The sequence below is a fragment of the Accipiter gentilis genome, chromosome 2 (genome assembly GCF_929443795.1).
Source record: "Accipiter gentilis chromosome 2, bAccGen1.1, whole genome shotgun sequence".
Classification (NCBI taxonomy): domain Eukaryota; kingdom Metazoa; phylum Chordata; class Aves; order Accipitriformes; family Accipitridae; genus Astur; species Astur gentilis.
Genome location: NC_064881.1, coordinates 53,797,559 through 53,822,706, shown reverse-complemented (window position 1 = coordinate 53,822,706; position 25,148 = coordinate 53,797,559). Strand labels below are relative to the sequence as shown.

The 25,148-nt window shown below is 47.9% G+C and overlaps 1 protein-coding gene across 4 annotated transcripts in view; it reads left to right on the top strand.

The window, feature by feature from the left end:
• The first annotated feature begins 268 nt into the window (after nt 1-268).
• Nucleotides 269-25,148, top strand: part of ZC3H3 (zinc finger CCCH-type containing 3) — a 178,968-nt gene continuing 154,088 nt past the window's right edge. For 2 of the 4 annotated variants that reach the window (XM_049826012.1, XM_049826006.1), the window contains exons 1-4: nt 269-369; nt 3,315-4,728; nt 7,071-7,267; nt 9,817-9,957. In XM_049826012.1, the coding sequence (XP_049681969.1) occupies nt 324-369; nt 3,315-4,728; nt 7,071-7,267; nt 9,817-9,957 (1,798 nt within the window). In that variant the 5' untranslated portion in view covers nt 269-323. The remainder of the gene's footprint in view (nt 370-3,314; nt 4,729-7,070; nt 7,268-9,816; nt 9,958-25,148) is intronic. The other 2 variants (XM_049826031.1, XM_049826022.1) reach the window with 1 other exon arrangement.

Here is a 25,148-nt window from a genome sequence, read left to right as displayed (position 1 = left end):
CGGGGTCGGGTTGAGGACGGGAAATGGGAACAGCCGGACCAGGCTGGGCAGGGGACGGAGGAATCGGAGCCGAATCCGGAGGGACCGAGCCGAGCCCCAAACCCGCCCCGGGCCCCGGCCGGGCCGCGCTTAAGGCCGCGGCCGCCTCCGTTGCTAAGCGACGGGCCGCGCGGCGGCGGGCGCCACGTGACGCGGCGGGCGCCACGTGACTCGGCGGGGGCGGGCGCGCGCGCGCGCGCACTCACTCACGTGACGCGGCCTTCAACGGCCGGCGCTGAGGTGATGACGCCGCGGGTGCGGGGCGGTGCGGGAGCGCTGCGGGGATGGAGGAGAGGGAGCGGCTGTGGCGGCAGATCCGCCTGCTGCAGGGTACGGCCGGGACGGGGCCCGGGGGGCTGGAATGGAATGGAATGGAATGGAATAGAATGGAATGGAATGGAGGGGGAGCAGGCGGGCGGGCGGCTGGCTGCCTGCTATGAGGGGAGTCGGGGGGGGCGGCGGACGGACTGTGCGTGGACCCTCGAGGCCGAGGGGGGAGGGGCGAGCTGTGAGGGGACCTCAGAGTCTGGGGGGGGGGGAGGGGAGGGCGGTGAGGGGGACCCCAGAATCCCGGAGGGGGATGGGCAGGCTGTGAGGGGACCCCAGAGTCTGGGGGGGGAGGGGAGGGTGGTGAGGGGGACCCCAGAGTCTGGGGGGGGAGGGGAGGGCGGTGAGGGGGAACCCAGAGTCCAGGGGGGAGGGGAGGGCGGTGAGGGGGACCCCAGAATCCGGGAGAGGGATGGGCAGGCTGTGAGGGGACCCCAGGGTCTGGGGGGGGAGAGGAGGACGGTGAGGGGGACCCCAGAGTTGATGGGGGGGGAGATACGGACTGTGAGGGGACCCCAGAGTCTGGGGGGGAAGGGGAGGGTGGTGAGGGGGACCCCAGAGTCTGGGAGGAGGATGGGCAAGCTGTGAAGGGGACCTTGGAGTTGGGGGGGGGGGGGTTGAGGGGGAATCTGGGAGGGGGGGGGGGAGGGGATAGGGAGGACCCTGGAGGGGCAGGGCTGAGGCCTGGGAAGGGCCCAAGGGGTGGGGGAGATGGAGGGGAGCAAGGAGCGCTTGGGAGAAGTGGGGAAGGGAGAGGACCCAGGAGTCTTGGATGGGCCGAGACAGGGAAGAAATAGAGACCAGAGAGTGCTGAAGGGGGTTTGGGGGTCCCCACGGGGGGCGGGGAGGGATCCCCACGTTGTTGGGCCCTGCAGGGCCTGTGACCTTCCTGGCTGGGGGAAGGGGGTGTCCCCTGCCCCACAGCCCCTGGGGCTGATGGCTCAGAGGTGGGATGTGCCCTCGCCCTCCGTCCCTTGACTCCTTAGCATGGTGGAGGAGCGTGGGGGGGATATAATTTGCGTGCCCTTTCCTTGCTCCGGTGAGCATCAGCGCGTATTCTTAGCACGAACTCGCTCTATTTATAGACCCCAAGGTAATTTTTCCTCATTAGTAAGGCCACAAACTCTGCTTGGGCCTTGCGGGGGATCTACGTGGGGGGTGTGTGATGAGAGGGAGGAAAACATGGTCCTCGCCTCCTCCAGGAAAGATCTGCTGAAGCTGCTCTTCCAGCAGCTCTGTGACTCCTCGTGTAGGAAAAACTTTTCTATGTTGACACGTGCGTAAAATATAAGCCTCAAAAATCCTTTGAGAATCCCTTTTGTTGGAAGAGTTTTCTAAACGCTGAGGCTTAACAGGCACAGGCCCTCCCTAATTGACATGTATCTATTACCCAAACGACTTTTTAGTAGACCCAAGCACTGGGGAGATGTGGTGGTTTGGCAGAGGGACGTTGTCCTGGTTTCAGCTGGGATAGAGTTAATTGTCTTCCTAGTAGCTGGTATAGCGCTATGTTTTTGAGCTAGGTATGAGAAGAATGTTGATAACACACTGATGTTTTCAGTTGTTGCGAAGTAAGTCAAGGATTTTTCAGCTTCACGTTCCCAGCCAGCAGGAAGGCTGGAGGGGCACAAGAAGTTGGGAGGGGACATAGCCAGGACAGCTGACCCAAACTGGCTAAAGCGATATTCCAGACCGTGTGACGTCATGCCCAGTATATAAACTGGGAGGGGTGGGGGGATGGTTGCTTGGGGACTAACTGGGTGTCAGTTGGTGGGTGGTGAGCAATTGCACTGTGCATCACTTGTATATTCCAGTCCTTTCATTATTACTGTTGTCATTTTATTAGTGTTATCATTATCGTTATTAGTTTCTTCTTTTCTGTTCTATTAAACTGTTCTTATCTCAACCCACGAGTTTTACTTTTCCTGATTTTCTCCCCATCTCGCTGGTTGAGGAGGGAGAAAGTGAGTGAGTGGCTGTGTGGTGCTTAGTTGCTGGCTGGGGTTAAACCACGACAGATGTGCAGTGACTCAACAGCGAAGCTGGGGCCGCCTCAGAGCCTCCTTGTTGCTGCTTTGAGGAGCAACAAAGCTGGTGAAGGGTGTAGAGAACAAGTTCTGTGAGGAAGGCTGAGGGAACTGGGGTTGTTTAGCCTGGAGAAAAGGAGGCTGAGGGGAGACTTACCGCTCTCTACAACTACCTGAAAGGAGGTTGTATGGAGGTGTGGGTCAGTCTCTTCTCCCAAGTAACGAATGATAGGACAAGAGTAAACAGCCTCAAGTTGCACCAGGGGAGGTTTAGATTGGATATTGGGAACAATTTCTTCACTGAAAGGGTTGTCAAGCACTGGAACAGGCTGCCCAGGGAAGTGGTAGAGTCACCATCCAGGAAGGTATTTAAAAGCCATGTAGACGTAGCACTTAGGGACACATGGTGGACTTGGCAGCGCTAGGGTAACAGTTGGTCTCAGTGATCTTGAAGGATTCTGTGCTTTGTGTTCGGGGCTGGTGGTGGCTGTGCTGGGCTACATGCATGAGCAGGCTCTCAGAGACTGCTCTGAAAAGATACCTGGAAATAAAATTAGCAATTTTAAAAAATTAGGCTCCAAAAACAATAATTCAAGCATCTGTTTTGGCACATAAAAAAGATCGTAAAGGGGCAAAAGGTGGCTGACAGCACTAGTGCAGTGTGTTAAGGGTCTGTTGGTAAGTCTGTGGTTTAGACCTGCGTTGAACTGTCCTGCAAAATCGCTTTTGTTACTGACATTCATGAGGATTGAGGGGGATATTTGTTTTAAGTTTTTCCTTCCAGCAGTCATTATCTGAAATATGGCCTGTGCGAGTCTGCATGGAGCGATAGTCCTCACTGCAGCGTGAGGAAAACCAATACTGTGATGCTGTCAGACTCTCGTGGGACTGCTGATTAACAGATGCCGTCTTCTTCTCTAGGTCTCATAAATGATCATAAAAACACCCATGGGGACGCACCGCGACCGCAGCCATCCGCACCACCAAGGTGGAACAACCCCCGCCAGCCCGCCTTCAGCAGGAGGGGGACGTTTTCAACCAGATATCCCCAGCAGGCTCCCAGGGATTTCCAGCCGCGCCAGGGTCACTCCTGGAGGAAAAAATATTCCCTCGTCAACCGGCCGCCGGTATCGGTGTGTGATGTTGGAAGCAGTGGAAATGCCAGCACGTCTCAGGCTTTTGAAAGCCGTGGGGAGAGCCAGACCCCTGAGCCACCAGAATTGTCCCCAGAGAGACATGTGGACTTAACCATGGATGGTAATATAGTTGTAGGGATCCAGCTGCCAGAGAGGGCTGGCCCGTTTGTAGATATGAAAGGTTTTGCTGACGTGGGTTCTTACTGTGAGTTTTCTGGGCTCAAAACGGTGGTCGCTGCTCCAGGTGACAGTAAAAATGTGCAGAAATCACTGTACGCAAGCCGAAATGAAGAGAGAAGACCCTCTCTCTCAGTTTCATTTAGTTCATCTCACCGGTTTGTGAGTTCAGCATACGTGAGCGTGTCAGATAAGCCTAGAATGGTGCATCTGGCTGGTGATGTGGCCAGGAGCTCCCCTTCCTCCTGCAGAAGCACCAGTGAAAGTGCCGTGACACTGAAATCGGAGCCACAGCAGCCTTCGGTGTTGCCAGATCACGAGCTGGCTCGGCACTTGGTACGGAGGAAGGCAGAACCGCCAGCTCCAGGGCAGTCTAGTTGTGAGCAAGTCGGGTATGCTTTCGGAGAGCCGAAGCTCCTTGGAAATGGCGAGACACGCTCTAGACCTGCGCAGGCTGCAACTTTGGTGGTCGGGATGACCAGTCCAGCAAAGAGCAGGTTTTCTGTAGTTCCCAAAGCTCCCGGTCTCCAAAGAGCTGCCTCAACATCCACCTCCAGCAAAGCTCCGAAGTTCAGGAAAACTAACTACACGTGGGTTGCAAACCCTGGTAAATGCTCTCGTCCTGTGAAGAGATGGGTAAGCCCTAGAGCTTCTGAAAGTGCCAAGAAGATTGCTGGTGGAGTGGACAGAGGTGCTAAACTATCCCCAAAAGCAGACTTGGGAGCAAAGCTGAAGAAATCAGGATTGCAGCCCAAACTGGGTGTTTCTCCCAGCAAGTATAAGTGGAAAGCCTCCAGCCTGCAGACCTTGCCTTCCACCTCCAAGTCAGCATTCAGGTGGCAATCCGAGGATCAGAAAAAGCCTCCAACCTCCAACCTCCCTCAAGCCAACACCGCCCCACCGACTCCGAGTGCTGTGTCTGTTGGTCTCAGTGGAGCGAAGTCCTCCTTCGTTGATGCCGCGCTGTCCAGTTATAAAGTGAAGAGTCGGACAAAAATTATCAAGAGAAAAGGAAGCTCGGGGTAAGTTGCTGGTCATCTTCGGAGTGGTGTCATGGCACTGGTTATATTTTGTGTCCATTGGCTTCACATAAGTTGTGGCTATAAGTGAAATTCCAACAAGGGCTGTTGTATACTGGAGGGTATATTTGCTTTTCTCTTTCCAAGTGCAGTGACTTTGTTCTGTCTGGAGGCATCCCGCTGTCCAGGGTTGGAAGGCCTTGGGTTTTAATTGCCTGTGTAACTCTGACTTTAACCTTTGAAACAGAGCTGGGTTTTCTTCTCATCTTCCATCCCTGTTCTCCGAAGACTTTGCTGCAGCATGTAGGAGACTCCTCCCTGACCCAAATAACAGACTAATATACAAAGGGAAGGAAATAGCTGTCTTGATTTATTTTCAGACTCCCGTAACCTTGTTGCATTGGGGGCTGGGGAGAGGAGGAAAAGTGGCTTGAGTTGCTGTATCGTGTGTGGTCTGTCCCTGTAAAGCATTGTGCAGACCCTGGGATGGAGCAGGGATGGGAGGTGAGCTCTGCATGCCAGTAAGAAGTGCTGTCCGTGATGTTCTGCTGGTATTTCCCTCCCTTGGGTGCCATCCTTTTGTGCCATCCACCATTGTAGCCCAAAGCGTCCTCCCTGAAGGCTCTCGCTCTTCCTTCTCCTTGTCAAGTCGGTGACAGATCTGTGGCTGTTGTAGCTACCTTGGGAGAACATGCCGTGCCAGACCAGCAGATAATCCTGGGGTCTTGTGGAGCAAGTTCTCCCCCTGGCTGTGTCTGACAGGGACAGAGTACAATGGGAAGGTTATAAATGAAGCTTGGCGGAAGGAAAAGGCGTGTGGGCTGAGTTATCTGCAAAAGGGGTTTGCACTGGGCTGGGAGTTGAGGGGAAACAGATAAGAGATTGGGACCAAACTCTCTGAAATCTGGTGTGTTGTGGAAGTGCTGCGAGGGCTTTGTTATGTGGTGCTCTCCGTGGGAAAGCTGTGTTTTGTGCTGCTCTTCTTGGCAGGGCTGGATGCAAGCCCAGCCTGTGCTGCAGGGAAGGGATAAGTGGGATGGGGTGAGGGTTGGTGGAACAGCTGCCTGACCTCTACCACTGAACTCGGAGGTACCCTCAGCGTAGCGGACACGTGGTTTGGCTCCTTCCTTGCTGCAGTAACGCCAAGCCTTGAGCTCTTGAAAATTGAGGACTGTGGCCTAAATAACTAGTTTAAGTGACACAATGAGCTGGTAACATGGCACCGACTGAGAATCTGGTGCCTCGATTACTGCTTCTGTTTCCCAGATCCTCTGCTCACTGCTTCACCACAGGTTTCCATCCTTGCTTTGCTCTCCTGTTTTGCTGGGGAATGTGTCTGTGGATGGATTGTGCTGGGAGGATCACTCTGGAGCAAGGTGTCCGCAGAAGCTGGGATGGTTTTGGATTTTTTGGCAGTCAGGGAGATGAGACCCCCCTCATCTCACTAAAGGCCAATAGGAGTAGGGAAGTGATTGTTCCCCTGTACTTGGCACTGGTGAGGCTGCACCTTGAATCCTGTGTTCAGTTTTGGGCCCCTCACTACAAGAAAGATATTGAGGTGCTGGAGCATGTCCAGAGAAGAGCAACAAAGCTGGTGAAGGGTCTAGAGAACAGGTCCTTTGAGGAGCAGCTGAGGGAACTGGGGTTGTTTAACCTGGAGAAAAGGAGGCTGAGAGGAGACCTTATCGCTCTCTACCTACCTGAAAGGAAGTTGCTAAAGATGTGGGTGTCGGTCTCTTCTCCCAAGTAACAAGTGATGAGACAAGAGGAAACGGCCTCAAGTTGCACCAGGGGAGGTTTAGATTGGATATTAGGGACAATAACGCCTCAAGTTGCACCAGGGGAGGTTTAGATTGGATATTAGGGACAATTTTTTCACTGAAAAGGTTGTCAAGCATTGGAACAGGCTTCCCAGGGAAGTGGTGGAGTCACCATCCCAGGAGGTATTTAAAAGCCATGTGGATGTGGTGCTTAGGGACATGGATTAGTGGTGGACTTGGCAGTGCTAGGTTAATGGTTCGTCTCAATCATCTTAAAGGTCTTTTCCAACCTAAACTATTCTATGATTCTATCCTCTCCCACGCATCTGTTGAGCAGAAAGCAGAAGGAAATGAGTTGAGTTAGGCTGTCAAATACCTCATTCTCCATCTGTGCTTTGCCAGAAATTCATCACACTTGCTTATTTACTTGTAATTTTCTGTTCAGTGCTTCTTGTCACCCTAGGGTTAGGGGAGCAGTGTGGAGCTTGGTGATCTAGCTTCTCTTCTCAGCTCTGGGCAAAGGGACCAAGTGCATTTCAGTCACCTCTCTACTCTCTTCTAATTGTGTGGTGTTCCCCTTCACAGTTCCCCGACAGATAAGAAGAACAGCTCCTCGCCCACCATGCCTCTGAAAAGCCACTTCCATCTCAGGAAGAAAAACTCCTTGCGGGGGAAACCTTCTGCGACGCTGAAACGCTCCTCGTCCAAGGGCCTGGTGCAGATCACCAAGCACAGGCTCTGCAGGCTGCCGGCCACCAGGATGCAGGTCTCCACCAAGGAAGGTAGGAACAGCTGTTCCAAGGGGTGATGGTGCTCTCTGACTGGGTGCCAGTGAAGCGGTTCCAAGGGAGGATCTTGGATTTGGAAATGGGTTACCAGGTCCTCCAGGAGATGAATCTGCTGTTGTTGGTCATGGAACAAATGTTGAGGAGAAGTAGTTTGGCTGGAGTAAGACATCTGCCTTACCTCAGAGCTCTCTTGTGCATTGACATCTCCAGACAAGGCCATTTGAAAGCTGCTTCTTGCTTTTAATGTGGTTTTGCTGGACTTGCAGACATCAAATAAGAAGGTGCTCAAGGAGGGAAGAGGGTGGCAGAGTCAGTGACACATCCGTAAGACTAATTTCCCTTTTTGCACTGGGCAAACGCTTGTGCATGTCATGAGATACTCCTCTAGCAATTACAGACCTACCTAATGCACCTGTATCCCAGTGCCACGTCTGTGGGCTTCTAGGTTTTGTATGTAATTTGCTTAAAATAACAATAATTAAAGGAATACCGGGTCCATCGTGCTTGTGAACAGGTATTTTGCATCCATGTCCTGCTGCCTTGGGTTGGCAATGGTCAGAGCAGGAATCAGCTGCCTGGGGCCTTGAGAGCTGCACCTATGTGTACGTGAAATAGTGGTGTGTCTGGCTCAAAGTCTGTCTCTGCTATTCAGTGGTGCTGTGATCACGGACAAGTGGCTTCGCTCCCTTGAGATTCAGTTTTCTCAAATGTATATGAAGTACGTTTTGCTTGCGTGCCTGCGCTGTGCTCGTTCATGTATGGCAGGGTGGCCAGTGACACTGTGGGTAGGCATTGCTTGAGTGAGGAAGGCTGTTTGGGCCATGACGTAGCTGTGATCTGCCTCCAAAAGTAAAGCTGTTGAGTCTCTGTTTTCAGGAAGACAATTCTGTGGTTTCCTGCTCTGCACTTCAACTAGTGAGTTTGCATGTGTGATTATAGGTTTGGTTTTTTTTTTTTGCCTTCAGGCAAACAGCTGGGTTGAGACCTTGCTGTGTTTTGACGGATAAAAAGACAAGAATGGGGGCTTGTGGTTCAGGAAAGGGAAAACCTTTTTGTGGCAGGAGAAGAAAAAGATTTTCCTCTTCATTTGTGTTTGAAGAGGGGTTTGGAGGGATAAGGGGGACACTGGGAGGAGAATTTTGGATCTGGTGCTTTAGGCAGTGGGTAGTGACTCATGGGAGAGGCAGGGGCAGGGAGAATAAGATCTGCATTTGTGCAGTTGCATTGATAGTCCAGCATTCAAGCAGTTGCCTGGCTTTGGGGCTGTCTTGCTTCATTTAAGGATGTCAGCAAACCCTTTGGTGTCTGGAGAGGCATGAAGGCTGCACCTCCAGACACTGTGGTGGAAGTCTTCATAGTGCGTGAAGGCAGCACGTGCGTTTGGAGGTCTTGGTCATACTTGCACTGTGGTTGCTCTTCTGTGATCTGTGAAACTAGAGGTGGTGAATATAGCACGTGGCCAGATCCAGCTGTGATGGTAATGTGGGGGCAACAAGGCTTTTCTTCCTTGGATGATGGTGATGTGTGGGATGGGGAATGCAGCCCTTCAGCTTCCCAAGAACTGTCTATGCTGGGGTGAATTTAGGACTCGGACCTCACAAACTGCTTGGTGGGGACCTTTCTCCAGTGTGGCATGTCCAGTATGAGACATTGAATAAATCTTTTTGCGGTAAAGCACAGTAAGTTCTTTAAAAAGGAGCTTGCTGAGAGCCTGATATGAGCAGCAGTGCTGTAGGCTCTGGAGATACAGAGTGATTTGGGGTTGCCCCCCTGGGAGCCTGACTGGCAGCTGCCAAAAGCCTGTGTCTTTTGGGAATGTATTCTGAATCCTAGTTCCTTGATTGAAGGTAATGTTCCCATACTGAAAAGATTTTTGATCTTAAACTGCATAGGGCTGAAAATATGTAGATAGAGCAGAAATATGGTTGTGCTCCTGGGTTTGTTCAAAATAAAGTTGGCAAATAAAGAAGTTTAGAGAAAGTAGGAAGAAATGGAATATAGATCTGGAAGTGACTTTGGGAGAGCATGTAGTTCATCCCCTGTCCAAAAGTGGATCAAATTATCAAACCATTCCTCATAGATGCTAGCCAAGCCTAGGACAGACAAAACCGTGGTTTATAAGAGTTGTGAGTTGTCTGCGTTGAAGTGACTTAATGTTATTTTCAGCTTGAATCTGTGCATTTTTCAGTCTTAGCTCAGAGATGTGGAAACTAGTACCTGCTTTAATAAAACTTGGTGGCCATGCCTTGGGGTTCTTTTTCTTTGCAAACTGCAGTACCTACTGTAAAAATGTGTCTTGATTTGTTTCTTAAAATGACTAAAAGCAAAAGGAAATGTCCTGCCTGCCTTTTCCTGTGTGTGTTTGTGCATGCACACATGTGAGACTACTCTTCCTCACTTCGTAAGTGCCACAAATGCTTTTTTTCCCCATGCCTCGCTGTGTTAGTGGGAGCACGGACACTGATGCCTTAGATGGTGAATTAAAAATGCTTCCCCACCATAATTATGAAATGGCTTCTAAACTTCTTTCTTGCTTTCTGCAGTGGAGAGGAATTGCACTCCGGTAGATGAGCCATTATTTGGACTGGAAAATGGACTGGCAAGTGGCACTGGGATCTGTTCACTTGACGCTCTGGAAGGACTCCTCAGGCTGCCTTTCTCCTCCCCAGGGAGGAGGGTACAAGGTTGTTTCTGCTGTTTGCTGCTGCTTTGTCCAGCCTCTCTGCAGAGCTGAATTAAATACATCTTTCTGCTAGGAGGACTTTGTGCAGTTGAGATCTCTTGCTGGGTATGTTTTCTGTTGACATGGTGACTGTGAGAACTTGGCTGCATGTCCTCTTCCTGGAGAGGTTCTCTAAGATGCCACGCAACGATGTAAGTTTGAGAGTTCTTGTCACCTTTTCTCTACTGCACTTAGAGGCTTTCCCCTCACTGCTGGAACATCAAGTGCTAAATGCTGATGTCATACGGGTAGGTGGTTGCTGGTAATCTAACCTCTGTTGTACCATCGTCTCAGGGGATCCCAAAGGACTTGATTTGCTCCTTCCCGTGCCATTGGCAGCTCTGTGAGGCAGCTGCTGAGTGATGCACGGCTGCTTTGCTTCTCCAGTTAGCAGAGACATTCAGCAAGAGTCTTGACTGCTTTGAAATTGCCAAATGAATTTTGGCAGGGTTGGTGCTGCTTGCTGGGCATCCGGTTATGGCTGAGGAGCAGCAAGGTGCCAGCCCCACACAATCCTGCTCTTACCTTCCTCTTGGCAGCAGCAGCCTTGCCTGTAGCATGGAGGCTGAGTGACTAAGTCCAGCAGACCTTGACCCTTCATGCTTACCTTCATAGTTAGCCTGTGCATTTGGTTCCTTTGATTAGAATCGAGTTTATAGGTTTGCATCCTTTATACCTTAAGGCTTTTCTTTGAGAAGGTTCAATCCTAGGCAGTGTATTTGCAGCTTAATGTGTTGAACGGTTCTTATGCTCTGGGTTTGTATAGCTGTTGAATTATTGCTGGAGCGTTCCTACATGTGCTAGGACTCTTTGCCCAGGGAGACATGTATGGTCTAGTACAAAAAGACTGTTAGATGCTGGGCAGAGATGTCTTCAAGGCAGCATCCCAAAGTCTGATGAGAGAGCCTAGCCACTGATAGGGCTTGGAGCAACTCAGACTTCAGTCACATTTGGTGCCTCTAAACATATAATTATGTATATAGTGGTAGGTGTCTTCTGGTTTCACAGTGGTCCTATGGTGAGCTGGGAATAAGTAAAGGCTTGTGGGTTCAATTCCTGGCTCTCAGGTTATCTGAGAGGTTTTGGGAGAGTTGTATTTATTTCTCTTTGCTTGTGCAAAATGGGGGGTATTAATCAGGTGGTAGAGTTTTAAGTCTTGCCATTTCCTGCAAGACAAGTGCTACAGGAGTAGATGGGGTACAGTGATGTTACTGGGAGCCTCTGGGAGCAGAGTGGGGCACGAATGGAGCAGTGACACTGATGTTAAAGTCCCTGGCTTGATGCCGAAGCAAAACCCCTTGCCTCTCTTGCTGGGAGCAGACTGGGTGACATTCCTGGGCCAGCTGAGCATCTTGCCTCTGATTATTTTGTCGTCTTGAGTCTGGACATGCACAGCCCAGCTAACAAACTGATTAAAAAGCCAAATAATTCATGCCAGGCTCATGATCCCACTGGATGGATGTGATCCCACTGGATGGATGTGGTCACACCGGAGCCTGGATCTGATGGGTGCTCATGTCTGTGGGACGAGTGAGCATCCAGCATGCCTGCGTTCCCATGGAGCTGTAAGATCCGAGGTCAGACACAGTGTGTGTGTGTGTGTGTCAAGGCTGAGGACGGAAGGACAGCTGGGGAGGAGAGTGCCCTACTTCATGCACTGCAACGTGGGTGCAAAAAGCTAGGTCAGTCCCTTCCTTCCCGCTGATGCAGGTGGCCTTGTGACACAGCTTTGCTGTTTTCTCGTTTGTCCTGTTAAGCAGGCTTTTGGGATACGTGGCATGAGCTCTGTGGTACATACCGAGGGTATTGGTCCTGCCTTTCCCAAGCGTGTAACGCCCTTTTTGGATCCAAATGGACCTGTTTGATCTCATGCAGTGGGGCAGCTCTCCCAGCCACTGCCAAGACTTGGTTTCAAACTGGTGTTTCCCGATGGTCTGTCTTTAGAGGTGCTTGCCTCTGTGGGAATTGCTCTGTTTTCATTCAAGGTTCAGTAACTGTATTAGGAAATGGAAAGTGGCAGACTGGTAGCAGTTCTCTTGGGATTATTTGGGCTGCTCTCATGATAAGCATTATACCTGCAGCTGTTATCAATTAACTCCAAAATACTCATTTGATTAAGTGGAACATTTAATAACTGCTCAGAAATAAGGTATGTCCCAAACTGAAGTAGTTCTGATGGGACGGTAGAGCAGTGAAGCATTTCTAATGCAGCTAGTGGTTTGCTCATCCAGGTATTTTAACACAGGGCTTGCGCTGGGGCAGAATGCATGCGTAGGAGGAGCTCAAGTGCTTGACCAAAGCAAAGAGGAATAGAAAATGTTCTGTTGCTCAGCGGAGCCAAATTGATGTTGATAAAACAGCCTTTAGATGTTGGACTTCTTGACCACTTAGTACTTAATATTAATGTGCCATTAATATTAAAGAGTTCCTTTTTTCTTTTTTTTTTTTTATTTCTTCCTATAACTTCTTAGGCTCTTTTTGGAGGGAAGGAGAACTTGGAGATAATTGCTTTGCTGGGAGTTGTGACACCACTTGGGTAACACACCCCTGCTTTGGGCGTGGTGGTGAAGCCTGATGAAGCTGCTGGTCTTCCCCTTGTTTGAAGCGGCTTCACGACTTCTGCATGGGGTCTGCTTCATTCGGCACCTGCGTATTTCAGACTTCTGTCTGAATGTCAGGCTTCATGTACACATTTATCTATAGAAGTGGCAGATCAGGCTGTCTCGCTTGCCTCTGGTGTAGGCAAGACGGTTTGGATCTGAATCGGTTCTCTCCTTATCCAGGGAAAAGCTGGAGGACCAGAAAGGATCATCCGGCTGCTGAATATGGTCCTCAGGCCACTGGTGCTACTGTGTTGCATGGAAATAATACAGCCTGTTTAAATGCAAGCTGAAGTTAACTATGTGATTTCTATTTTTTTTCTTCAAACATACAGATATATATATATATATCTGCTTTTTTCAAATGACTTACCATAATTGGAAGTGCTCTTACAGCCCGAACTTTTAATTCCCCTGTTAACTGTGTAGGAGTTGCGCTGGGGAGATTTCTGGGCTCTGCCCTCATACTGCAATTCCTTTTCAGATGCAAGAAGCAGGGGGAGGCTAGCTGGTAATTAAGATGTGGGTGGAGTTTCCACGGATGGCAATTCCTCCAACCGTATTTTTTTTGGCATCTGAACCAAAGGATTTGATTTGGAGAATAAATACTGGGCTCCTGCTCTATCATTTGCTGGGTAACTTTCCTGCCCATAATGGTATGTTGTAATTATGTTGTCTAAATGGCAAATGTCTATTCTGAATTGGCTTTCTGTTGCTTATTTGTTACAGCGAATAGCCAATATAATAAAATTGTGGTGCGTATGTTGGGACAACACCGCTTTTTGGCCATGTGCTGTCCGATTAGCTTGGGCAGCCTTTATCCACTTTCTCCAAAATGAAGATGGGAGTATTCCTGAAAGTGCAGGGATGTGATCTTTTTATCGGCAATTTTAAGGGAAAATACCAACTTCGAAGTGAGGCTTGACTAATCCAGATGCGATGGCAGAGGTATGCGCCCGCTCCTCCTGTACTACAAGTCCTGTGCCAGCAGTGTGGATGCGGGAGTCCCCCCTCTTTCCCAACAGCCTTTTACTTCCAGCTCTAGCTGGTCACTTATTTGAAGTCTGGCAGGATGAGGCCCTTTCTCAACTCCTGTTTTGATGAAAGACAGGTGAGTGCTTGCAGTCGTGAACCTTTCCTCACCCCTGCAAAAAATCAATGCTGTTGCCCTCCTTGGCTGCTGCAGCTCTTGTGCAACGTCGCTGTGCTGGTAAATGTTCACCCTGCTCGGGCATTTGGCATGACAGCGCTGTCGTTTCTTATTCCCCTGGCTTTTTCTCTAGGAAAAACTAGAAGTAAGTGCTTAAAATTAAGATTTTCTTTTTTCTTATTTCTTTTAATGTCAGAGATGTGGCAGCTCTACGGACGGGGAGCCACACCATGCCTGTTTATCACATGTCCGGCACTGGAACGGCAGCTGTACGCCGTGCTCCGACAAGGAAGAGAATTGGGGATTTCGGGGAGTCTCTTGTGCAGCCCTTCCTTCCCCACAGCCCTGCAGAGGGCACTCGTGCCCCTCGCATCTCCCCGGTCCACCTTTTTCTGGTTATTGATGGCCTAATTTCGTCTTTATGTGAAAGAAAGCAGATATCAAGTAATTTGCAGCAATAACCTGCTAATGCTGGGCCAGTATCAAAACTCCCATGTTCATTTCAAGTGGCAGATAAAACACTAATATATAATTATCCTTGCAAATTGGATTGTTTTAAATAACCAAAAGGCTATGGCCAGGAGAAAACTATCCCATTTCCCTTGAGTTACTATTGCAGTGTAATTGCTGCGTTCAATCAATTTCCTTGGCATTAGAAATTCCATCACAATCAACATTAAGCTTTATTCATTGTGATGGCTAAGAGCCGGGCCATTTCTCCTCTTTTCCTTAACTGGCAAAATTAATCAGGGAAAAGATTTTAAACATTTACCCGTGCGAAAGAGGTCAGCTCTGCCACTATATTGCTCAGCAGATAAGGGGGCTAATAAAAAGAAAATTGAATTACTAATGATCGCCAGGAACAGAGTATATAAAACCTGGCAATCGCCCGGTTCAGGAAAAAGGAGAATCAATTTTCTTCGGACAAGGTGCGCTCGTTTTTTATTTTGGCGCATATTATCAGCAATTTAATTTGAAAGCGCATAAACAGGAGGAAACAGTTAGAAAATAATGAGCCTGAAGGTGTAAAATGCTGCAGGATATATGCTGTACACAATTTATTTGGCACAACAGATAATCACTTTAATTGAATTCAAAACTGCATTGTTCAGCAGCAGTGCGGGCTGCCCGCCTCGCCCGGGGGGATTACAGAATATTACAAAGATGCCGGCAAGAGGCTCCTCGGTGTCTTTTCCCCTCTGTAATGTCCCCTTCCAGGCAGGACTTCTCAGCCGTGTGCCCGGGATTGCTTAGGCGCAGTCACAGCTGGCTGAAAGCAGAAGATGGAGAAAGTGAGAGGCACATTTCTCTAGGGACCCTTCCTTATTGTCTTGCTATGTATATTTGTTTCTTAAATAATTTGGTGTTTGCCGGGTTTGATAGTTCGTTGCAAGATCATCACGTAAGCGTGCAGCGCAGAAACTGGTCATGTCGTCTTCTGCTTCAGATGAACTTATTTTGCTGTGTCCCAACTGAACCTCCTGAGTTAAAAGCCTAACTACCTTCTCCTACTTGTAGGGATCTCCTGGTCTGTGTATTAAACTAGCTTTTAGGTAGTAGCTTTTGGATTATGCCTGGGAGAGGTGGGTGGTGGGAGAGACGCTTTTGCTGCTGTGGGTCAGCACGATTGCTGTGCGAGGAGCTGCGCTGCGAGGGATGTCTCTCTGGCTGTGCCGTGGAGGTTCATCCTCTAATTTCTTTTGTTCTTTGGGTTTGGAGAGTGGAGCGGACTCGTGATAGGGTGGGAATAATACCATTACTCAGCACTTTGCCAGTCCAGAGCGCTTTGCAGGCATAAACTAGTGAAATGGTGGTTTGGTAAGGTGGCACAGGAGGAACCATGTTACCGTCTCCACCATACGTGTGGATTGGCAAAGGAAGCCAAATAGATGGGAACCACAGCAAGGACCGGTCTGCAGCCATGCAAATCCATGGCCGGACCAAGAGTAAATTTTGAGCCTATCCTTTGTTGTATCTGCTACACGCACAGCTAGCAGACTAGTTTTTGTGGTTTTCCCCTTTAAAATATTCCTTTCCTCCTTATCTTTGCCTTTCTCATGCTCCAGATTGAGATAAGACAGCAGTTCATGTTACAGTTCCCTGCTTGTCCTCTGTTGCCACCACCAGCATTGAGGCTGGCGTTTGTGAACGTGCTGGACAGAAGGAAATCCTATTTGTATTTGCTTCTTTCCAGAGAGAAATTCCGTCAGGATTCGTAAGACTCGCTTCACCCTGCCATCTGCAGAAGAGTTTCTACAACTCTTTAATTTCAGTCAGAGTGATGATCACCTTCCAGAAAATTCCCTAAACCCTAATTTCTCTTCCTTCTTGCTCAATAACGTGAGCCATGTGGCATGAGGGTGTTGGGACGGGCAAGGGGCGCTTGCATGGAAAAAGGCTGGTGGCAGAAGTGGAAGGAGCTGGTTTGCATTACTCGTGCCCAGGCGAGTGCAGAAAGTAAACGGGGCGTAAATGGTGAAGAGTAAGTTATGTCTGGCATCTGAATGCTCAGCTGCTGTTAATTTTATTGACACTGGGTGTTTGTATCCCTCTGGCAGCTTTGAAAATCCCAGCAATGGATTTTATACCCCCTTCTTTTTTTTTTTTCTTATGACGTGAAGGCCAATCAGTAAATATTTCAATTGGGGAGATTCTTGTTGAGACACTGTGGTTCAGGATTTTTTTTTTTTTAAGCTGTATTCCTTGCTTCGTATTTTTTTTTCTTTTCAGTGAATTGCACAAGGTGTTGCTGCTGTTTGTGAGGTGACATCTGAGATCACGTTACATATGAGTTAAGCTGGTGTGACGTTTCTGTTACGTCTTATTAGAAGGAGTTAGAGGCGGTGATCCCTGCCCTCGAAGGAAGCTCTTGTATCACACACAGCACCGCTCAGGACCCATTGGAGGTCGTCATGTCTTCTCTGCTCCGTCATTAGTCTCATCTTTCTGAGCAGGTCCTTCCTAGCTTATCTTAAGCCTTTGCAGGTTCGCTGCTCGAGGCCAGTGAGGCTAATGTCATTACGTTGTCATACGTAGATTTGACCTTGCCCATAAATCATTATGTTGTCAGGTCTCTCTTCTCACTTTCGCTGGCTTGTCCTTGGGAGCCAGGGGTGGAGTGTGGCTGGTGAAGTGGCTGCTCGCTCCTTCTCAGTAATTGGGAAAAGTTCACATACTTGGCTTTTTGCCGGCACCGGTTACGTCAGTATTCGTAAGTAACGGTTTTGGGTTTCTGGCTTTACTTGGCATTTACAGGTGACTTGTCCTAAGCTGCAAGAGGAGCTGCAGGCAGCCAGCAGTGGGGATTCTGTTTTCAGAGCCCTCTTTTAAAAATAACAAGCTGCTTTGAGCGAGGGAAGTCAGCCTTGCTAAACGAGGAGGTGTCACCATGTAGACAGCCTTCTCCCCAGCGCTCAAGTTGAGTGCTCCAGCATTTGGATTTGGAGTCAGGTAAAATAGTGACTGCAATAGGGGGAACATCTGGACTGAAATGCGTCAGAGACGTGATCTGAAGGTGATAGTCTGCCTCTAGATAAAGATGAGCGCAGGGCGCTCCTTGTGTGGGTGTGAGACCTGTGGATAGACCTCTGCCAGGGTAAAGGTGTGGACCCAGTGATGAGGATCTGGGGAGCATCAGGCGATGGCATATAAAACCACTCAGCTCTTCGCATAGAGTTCCTTTAAATTATTCTTAGTTTCTGTGTCTGCTCTTTCTCCCTTTTCCTGCGGAATTCAAACTGCATGGTCAATTTAATGTTGAAAATCACATCTCAATACCTGTCTCCCCTATTTCAGAGAATCTCCCGTACCCATGTGCGCTGCCAGCTACCATTTGATTGTGAAATTCTGTTAGTAGCAAGAAGCTCTTTGGGGAATAGTCTATTTATAAACTAATAGGAAAAATATTTGGCTTTGAGGATGCATGACATCCTTCATTGGCTGTGACCCTTGATATTTTCAAGTCCATGGGGGGCTCTTCTAAGAATTCAAACCTTTCAGGGATGGCATGGTGCAAAACAAAAATAGAAAAAAAGAAAAAAAAAAAAAAGGGGGTGGGGAAGGAAAAAAAAAAAGAAATACAAACCAGAGCAGTAGGTCTTAGCACAGCGGTATGAGCTTCTCCCTCGTCCTCCTGGGGCTTGCGTCATGTCAGTTCTTGGCGAGTGCCTGTAACCTGTTACTCCAAATAGCACATCCTCGGATCAGGGTGGCACAATGTAATTTTGGTCATCAGTGCTTTCTTGTTGAATGCTGGATGTCTCTCCTTGCTGTTATTTTTTACGGTTGAGCTAGCATTCATTGCTCGAAGGGCAAAGAGTTGATAAAAAGTCTACGTTTATAGCTTGTGCTACTAAAGAATAGAGTCTGGATGCTGTTGTGCTGACATTATGAATGCATAGCGTGTGATTTCTGTGCTTTTTGGGATATTTTTTTGTTTGGAGTGGTTGAACGCTGCAAACAGTAGTTGTAATTTTGAGCTGGGTTAGTCCCTCACTTGTCCCTAGTGAGTGCTCGTGTGAACGGGTTTGTCTTCGTGTGGATGCTCAGGCTGCGTACTGAAGCTTTGAAAACAGTTTTCACCATGTCTGGCTCTCTGCTGCTCTGAATTGTGCTGAATTTCAGTGCTGCTGCCTCTTATCCCCTTGGTTGTCTCTCCTTGGGCTCTTAGAGTAAAAATAAGGAAAATAAAAGCCGGCATTTAAGGCACTTGAAAGAAATACGAATGCCTTGGTAACCTGAAGCTTGACAGTGAGTCTCTTTTTCCTTTTTTGTTTCCTCCTTTTGCTGTTTTCTTTCACCTAATACACAAACTGACTGAAGGTATCCCCAGCATGGTCACAGCTGAAATTACTGATGTTTCCCGTGCTGTGAACTGATGCCTGTGTGGCTGATCGGAGTATCCTCCGCAGCTCTGTCAGGACTCCCCAAATCCCGCACCAGCAGATGCTCGTCTCCCTGTAAAACCTGGGTAGGTTTCTCTGTTCTGCTTTCTGCTTCCCGTTCTTTTCCAAATCCCTATTTACAAGTCTCTCTTTTTTTTTTTTTTTTAAAATTTTCTTTTGCAAACACTTTCCATTTGATTTTCCTAGTAACGACTCACAAGCTTCATATAGTGATTCCTCTCTATTGCTGCTGAGCTGAGTTAGACGCCATTCATTTGAGGACTTTGCTGCTTACTTTGTGTGTTCTACAAAGCGATATAAATGAGTAATACCCCTCAGAATATGTAACAGATGCATAAGTGCACCTGGGGTAAGTGCTTTGTGGACTTGACAACATCTCACGAGTCCTACAAAACTGTGCTGTTGCAGCAGGTTTTGCGGTTTCAAGTTTCTGCTTTAGTCTAAGGGATGGGGAAATGCATTTACTTCAGTTGTCAATGGGAATTTTGCTATTGCCCCCGGGAAATTTGCATTTGAGGAACGGTTCTTTCTCCTTTATGCTTCTGTATAATCCACACGCGTGCGGTTTTTGGCAGACTTCTATTTTGGATCATGCTTGGGATTGTTTTGAATAGTGTCAAGGAAGGGTGTTGTGTGGGTGTATAGGTCCAGATCTGTTCTCAAAACTGATCCTACATGTTATCAGCCCTTAAGCCTGCCCTCGGGGGCTCTCCGGTGGAAAAGGGCATGAGCATACTTGGAGCTATAGCGTGGGCTATTAACTCCTGTGTTGGTTGCGATGGTGAAGCACATGCTATTGCTCACTGTACCGGCAAATGTCCTGGGACATCTTGTCCTTGAGTGGGACAGAGTATGCCCAGGCAAATATGTGTCTGTGGATGGGACATGCTGTACAACTTTGGTTTTTCCTTGAAGAACGTCCCCAAAACATGTGAGGTCTTTGTGGTAAAACCAGCAAGCTGGTGTGTATTGGCATCCCATTTGTAGCCTGGGTAAAAACCAAAGAGCTCTCCTGAAAAAAAAAAAAAAAAAAAAAAAAAATCGGTAACTACTGAGGTTATTGAAAGGTGCAATGCTACTCTGTAATGACTGGCTTCTGGTTATAGGAGAGTGGCAGCTGCATTTTATGGAGAAGTAAGGGAAGGTCCAGCTCAGGAACCTTGTTGAGAAGGTCCAGTGTGGTGCCAGCCATCTCGGGGCAGCCTGCCTTCAGGGCTGGAGGCGCTGTAGAGCTTCGTATGCCCCAGGATGCTCTGCTGCATCTCCTGTTAAGCCCCAACTCTGAGCTTTTTGGGATGACAAGGAAACACTTGAGTCAAACGGCCCAGATTGAACAGCTTCAAATGCTGCTTTGGGGAAAAAAAAAGAGATGAAGTCGCTTCTTTTGAAGACACTGTTTGAAGAAGAGATGAACCTCTCGCCCAAATGGTGTTTTTTCTTGGCTGGGTCATGGTGATTGGGTTGATTGGTGAGCTTAATCTAGCGATGATGACTTTGAAATGGTTTCCTTGCAAGGTGGTTGTTTGCTTAGTTATTAGGAAAGCAAGGTGCTCGGTGTGGAAGTATCCGTTATCATTGGAAAAATCAAAAGGGGATTTGATAGGGTGAAACAAGTTCATCAGAGATACCACTCTCCGTATATATATATGTGTGTATGTGTTTTTAAAATAAGATTTACTCTACTATCTCAACATTAACTGGGGCATTTTACAGTGCTCCCCTTCTGTGAGCTTCCGCGATCCATCATTTCCCTGCTAGCATGCTGTAGTGGCTGTTAGATTTTACTACACCAAACACTGTAAAAGGGCATTAGAGCAGTTAAATCTGGAGTCTTGCTTTCATAAGGAAAAAGAAAATGCTGAATTAGGCAATGGAAAAGGCAACCACAGCGATACTTTAATCTTGCATAAATTATCAGAAGAGTCAGAGGCTAGCAATTTTATGTATTGTTATAGCTCTGCTAATTAATTATTCCAGAATAATTGATGTTTAGGAAGACCAAAGTTTGGTCCTTTTCTGTCTTAATGGACTACGGTATTTACTTTCAATATGGCAGCTGTATTTTTTATTATTATTTTTTTTCTGATCTGGCAACACTTTAATTCTACCCCCACCCAACCATGGGGTTAATGCAGTAGCTTTCCTAAATACGTACGCTCTAAATGATAACCAAACAGGGAAATATTACTCCACAAATTGTCTGTGGGTCTACCTCACAGTGTTGGCTTTGGAATGAGACATTCCTGACGTCCAGGGAAAGTTCAGTCTCCACCATGAATATTTGAAGGATGAGGTGCTCTAAAGAAGTCGAAGAATTATTTAAGAGGCTATAAAATGGTCTACAAATTGAGATGAAATGGTAAACACGCGGAGAAGATCTGTGCAACTGGAACGAGTAAGTTGATGTTTTTCTAGAATAAATGGTGAAATTCTGACCCTGTTGAAATTATCTAGGCTTAAACTTTTACCCTTATGCTTCGGGGTATATACTTTTTAAGCCTTAACGTTTGCTCTGGGGCTAGAGTAACAACGTGTCACAGGTTTGTATCTTTCTCTATGTATATAGATAGATATAGATATGTATAAATATATAGGGAAGCGAGCAGGGGAATCTGGTAAACTGTGTTATATTAACATTGCTGTGTTAACATTCTGTTAATGTGACAGAATTCATGACATTTATTCAATTTCTGAGTTAGGGATCAAACTAAAGACAAATTCCACTTATGGAAAATTGGAGTATAAACCTTTCAGAAGTGGAACAGCGGGACTTGTTGTCATGTAAATAATTTCTTGACAGTTGGATTGTTTTCTCAATGTCATGCTTTGTAAAGGGTAAGTAGAAAATCATAAGACAAGAAGAGGTCTCTGCCAGCTCATAAAAAATGTTTTGCCCTTTTAGCATGCTTTCTTCATGCGCTTAAAATAAAATTGCGGTGCTTTGCTATGGCATGCTTCGTTCAGGAGGGACCACCTTGTAGAAGGGTGGTGCTGACTGTCTCGGAGCACTTCACTGCCTCATTCTCTTTATCAGAAAGAGGAGGGAGACAGCTGAGGGATGCCTGGAAAAGAAAAATGCAGATTGGAGAGGATGATCAGGACCGTTATTGTTGAGATGTAATTAAATATTTAGTATTTAAATCATGTCTGATGTTTGCCTAGTAATAGTTAAGTCAGGACACTTGCTTTGGGATGGTAGATTGTCAAAAATAAGTACTTTGCTGTGCATTGCAATGTAGAGAGCAGTTGAGCCTGCGGCTCATCCTGGTCCTAGTTTCTAGACTTGGCAAGTTATTATCAACTTTGTGCTTAGCTTTGAATATTCTCTTTGATAGAAAGAGATTACCTTCCTCTGAATGGTGGAATTGCACAGAGCTGCTCATCAACATGTTCATCTCTTTCTGGAGAGTTTGGATTCGTTGTTTGCAAAAGACTTCACATCCCAATAAGCTCAGTGCCCCGAAGTGGAGCTTAGGAAACCTATAAGCACTGAAGTTCCAGTGTCCTTGGATAGTGTGCACCTGACCCAATGCCCTGGGAGGCAACTGGTTCAGTAGTGGCTTTGCTAAAAAGGGCCTGGGGCTGCATTGGACCCTAAGCTGGAAGTGCCCAAAATGTCCTCTCCTTACAAATAGAGCAAAGTGGATTGGGCTGTATTAAGAGGAATATGTCCAGCAGATTCAGAGATGGTATTAACCCTCTTTGTGGCACTAGTGGGGCCATACCGGTAAACAGTGACTGGTTTTGGGCATCCCAGTTCAAGAAGGATGTGAAGAGATGGTCCAGTGACAGAGTATCTTGGGATGACCTTGGGCATGCGACCTAAAATAAGAAGCTGAAGGTGCTGGGCTCACTTTGAGAGGCTGTGGAGTCTCTGCCCTTGGAGGCATTTCAGATCTGGGTAGATGAAGCTGTGGCTGCCCTGATTTGGTGGTGTTGATGCTCGTCCTTTGAGCTGGAGACCTCCAGAGATCCCACCAAGATTTCTGTGATTCTAAGGAAGTAAGTTATCTGCTACAGTGCTGAAGTTTCACTTTACGCACCAAAACCCCTATGCGGCTTTCTAGGTTTTGCAGCGTTTGTGACTGACGATATCAAACCTAGCTGACAAAAACATGCAATTCTTGTCTAGCTGTGGAGACGTTACCACCAACAAGACTGGTGCAGAACTGCCGCTGTGTACTCGCTTCACAGTTGCATCTGCAAGGACTGGAAACTACAAAAATGCAGGGATGCTGTGCCAAAGCCCTTTTATTAATCCTTCCTGAAGAGAATGAAAGTATTTGGAAGATTCTCAGCATTAGGAGTTGATTCTGGAGCACTGTTGTAAAAAAAAGGAAATTGCCTTTGCCAATGATGATGGTACCATGTTCTCAGGTGTGAAGGTAAGGACCAAAGCAGGAGCAAACCCAATGACTTTATTTTGCTGCTTGAGCGGATCTTTAATCTAGCTGCTAGGTCTAAGTTAAGCCAGAGCTCCCAGACCACAGCAAATGAAGATCTTTTTTATGGACTCAAACTAATCTCATATTCACAAAACTGAGCATTCCACTTAGCACGATTGCCTCAGAGTAGCCCTGCTGTGGCTAGGGCTTGCTTTATTTTGCTTGTGCTGTTGTTCCGTGCCGTTATTCATGCAGCACCAAGGCTGTAAATTACCCTTTACAGTCAGGAGAATGTGCCAACCAATTAATATAACCGATGTCCTGAAGAGCTGTTGATGGAAGGAGTCTAGGAAAAGAATGATGCAGAAGGAATGCTGGCTAACGAGCAACTAGGTTGGCTTGTGAACAGGTAGGGTTTGCTGTGATGCGCTTCTAAAGATTGTACTTAATGCAAATTTTCAAAATTGTGTTAGGGCTGAATGCTTTTTCATGTGCCTTCGCTGCCAGGAGCTGCTCTGTGATGCAGTGGTAATGCAGACATAGCCCCCCCCCCCATCTTGCAGGACAGCCTTTAAGTGCAGAGAGAAATCACTTGCCACTGATCGCTTAGTCTTTCCATTTACCCTCCTGGGAAAAGCAGGAAAGGGCGATGGATTCTGTGTTATTCCCCAGAAAGGTTTGTGCACAGCTTGTATGGGAAAGGGGAAGAAGGGAAACATAATTGAGAGCATGTGAAGTAAATGCATCCTGTGTCCTGGAAACTTATTTTTCTTGTCCTGGATCCATGTGGGGGTACCAAAAAGCTGCCCTGGTTTTTCTGGATTTTGCAAGACTGCATGTAACCTGTCCTCTGGTGCCAGAGTAGACTGAGGACCACTGTAGAGCCTCAGCGAGGCCATGGAAATACCCCTTAATATGTGGTTCTCTGCTCTTCTTTCCCCAGCTGATGGCTTGTGGCACATCCATCGCCATCCGCTGCTTCCCGAGTGTCCTTCCACGCTGTTCTGTTGTTTGTAAGGAGTTTGGGCCTCCGAGATGCTATAGGTGCCTCGCTGGGATGAGGGCTGGTTCTTCCTGAACCCTGGTACTTCATGAGCTGGTGGGGATCCCGCTCCTTGCTGCTGCCTGTGGACGTTGCGGAGATCAGCGATTAAAAACATGGCTCGGCACGGGCAGATTGGGCTTTGCAGTTTCTTTCCGGAGCTTGGGAAACATATGCTTTATGGGGTTTTAATTTCTTTTCTTAGCACATCCATCCCCTCCCCAGCAAATTTCAGGGTCGGCAAGGATGTGTACTGCAGAGGACAGGTGAGGACAGGGCAGAGCGGTATGTGAACAAACACTTGTTGAGCCGAAGGGGTTAGAAAAGCCAGGACATACAACGCTACGAAAGCGATCTCTGCTCCCCAGCAATTCCTCCCCCCTGTACCAGGGGGATGCCCATCCCAGTGACTCTCCCACTGTCACCACTTTCCTTCTGGGGCCGGGCAGGGCGTGGGCGACATGCCATTGCCTGGACATCGCGTGGGGAAAGCAGCTTTGTTGAAAAGTGCCCTAAACCTGATATCCTTGTTTATCTCTTTGCAGTCCCTGCCTGGCCCCTCTAGATAAACAGGTGCCAGCGCGTACAATTCCCAACAGCCGCTTCGCTGCCTGAGTAACGCCGAGAGCAAGTTGTGTCTACGTGGGGAGTTATTTGTGCCTCCCTTTGGGGCTGGAGCATCCCTGCGGCAAACGGGCCGTGACCCTGGAAACAGACCCAGTACCTGTAGTTGGCTCGGGGAGGCTGGTCCTGGAGGTGTCGTCCGCTGCTGCCACCCTCAAGAGCTTGCGGGATATTTAGTTTGGAGCCTTTAGACTTGCGCAGGCAAGCTGTCAGGCCTGTCCGAGCCAGGGGAGGCAGCGTGTCAGCTTTCTAATAAGGATAAAACCTCCTTGCTGTGCTGAAAAGATCTCGTATATGGCTCGAAAGGGTGCTCTGACTGACAGCTCCAAGGCTATTATAGGACAGTGAAAACTCCTCTCTATTAGTGCTGCAAACCTCTGCAAAACGGGTTGTTTCTAGGTGTGTGTAAGACAGCCCAGCTGTTTAGACTCATTGGTAACTTGAGAAA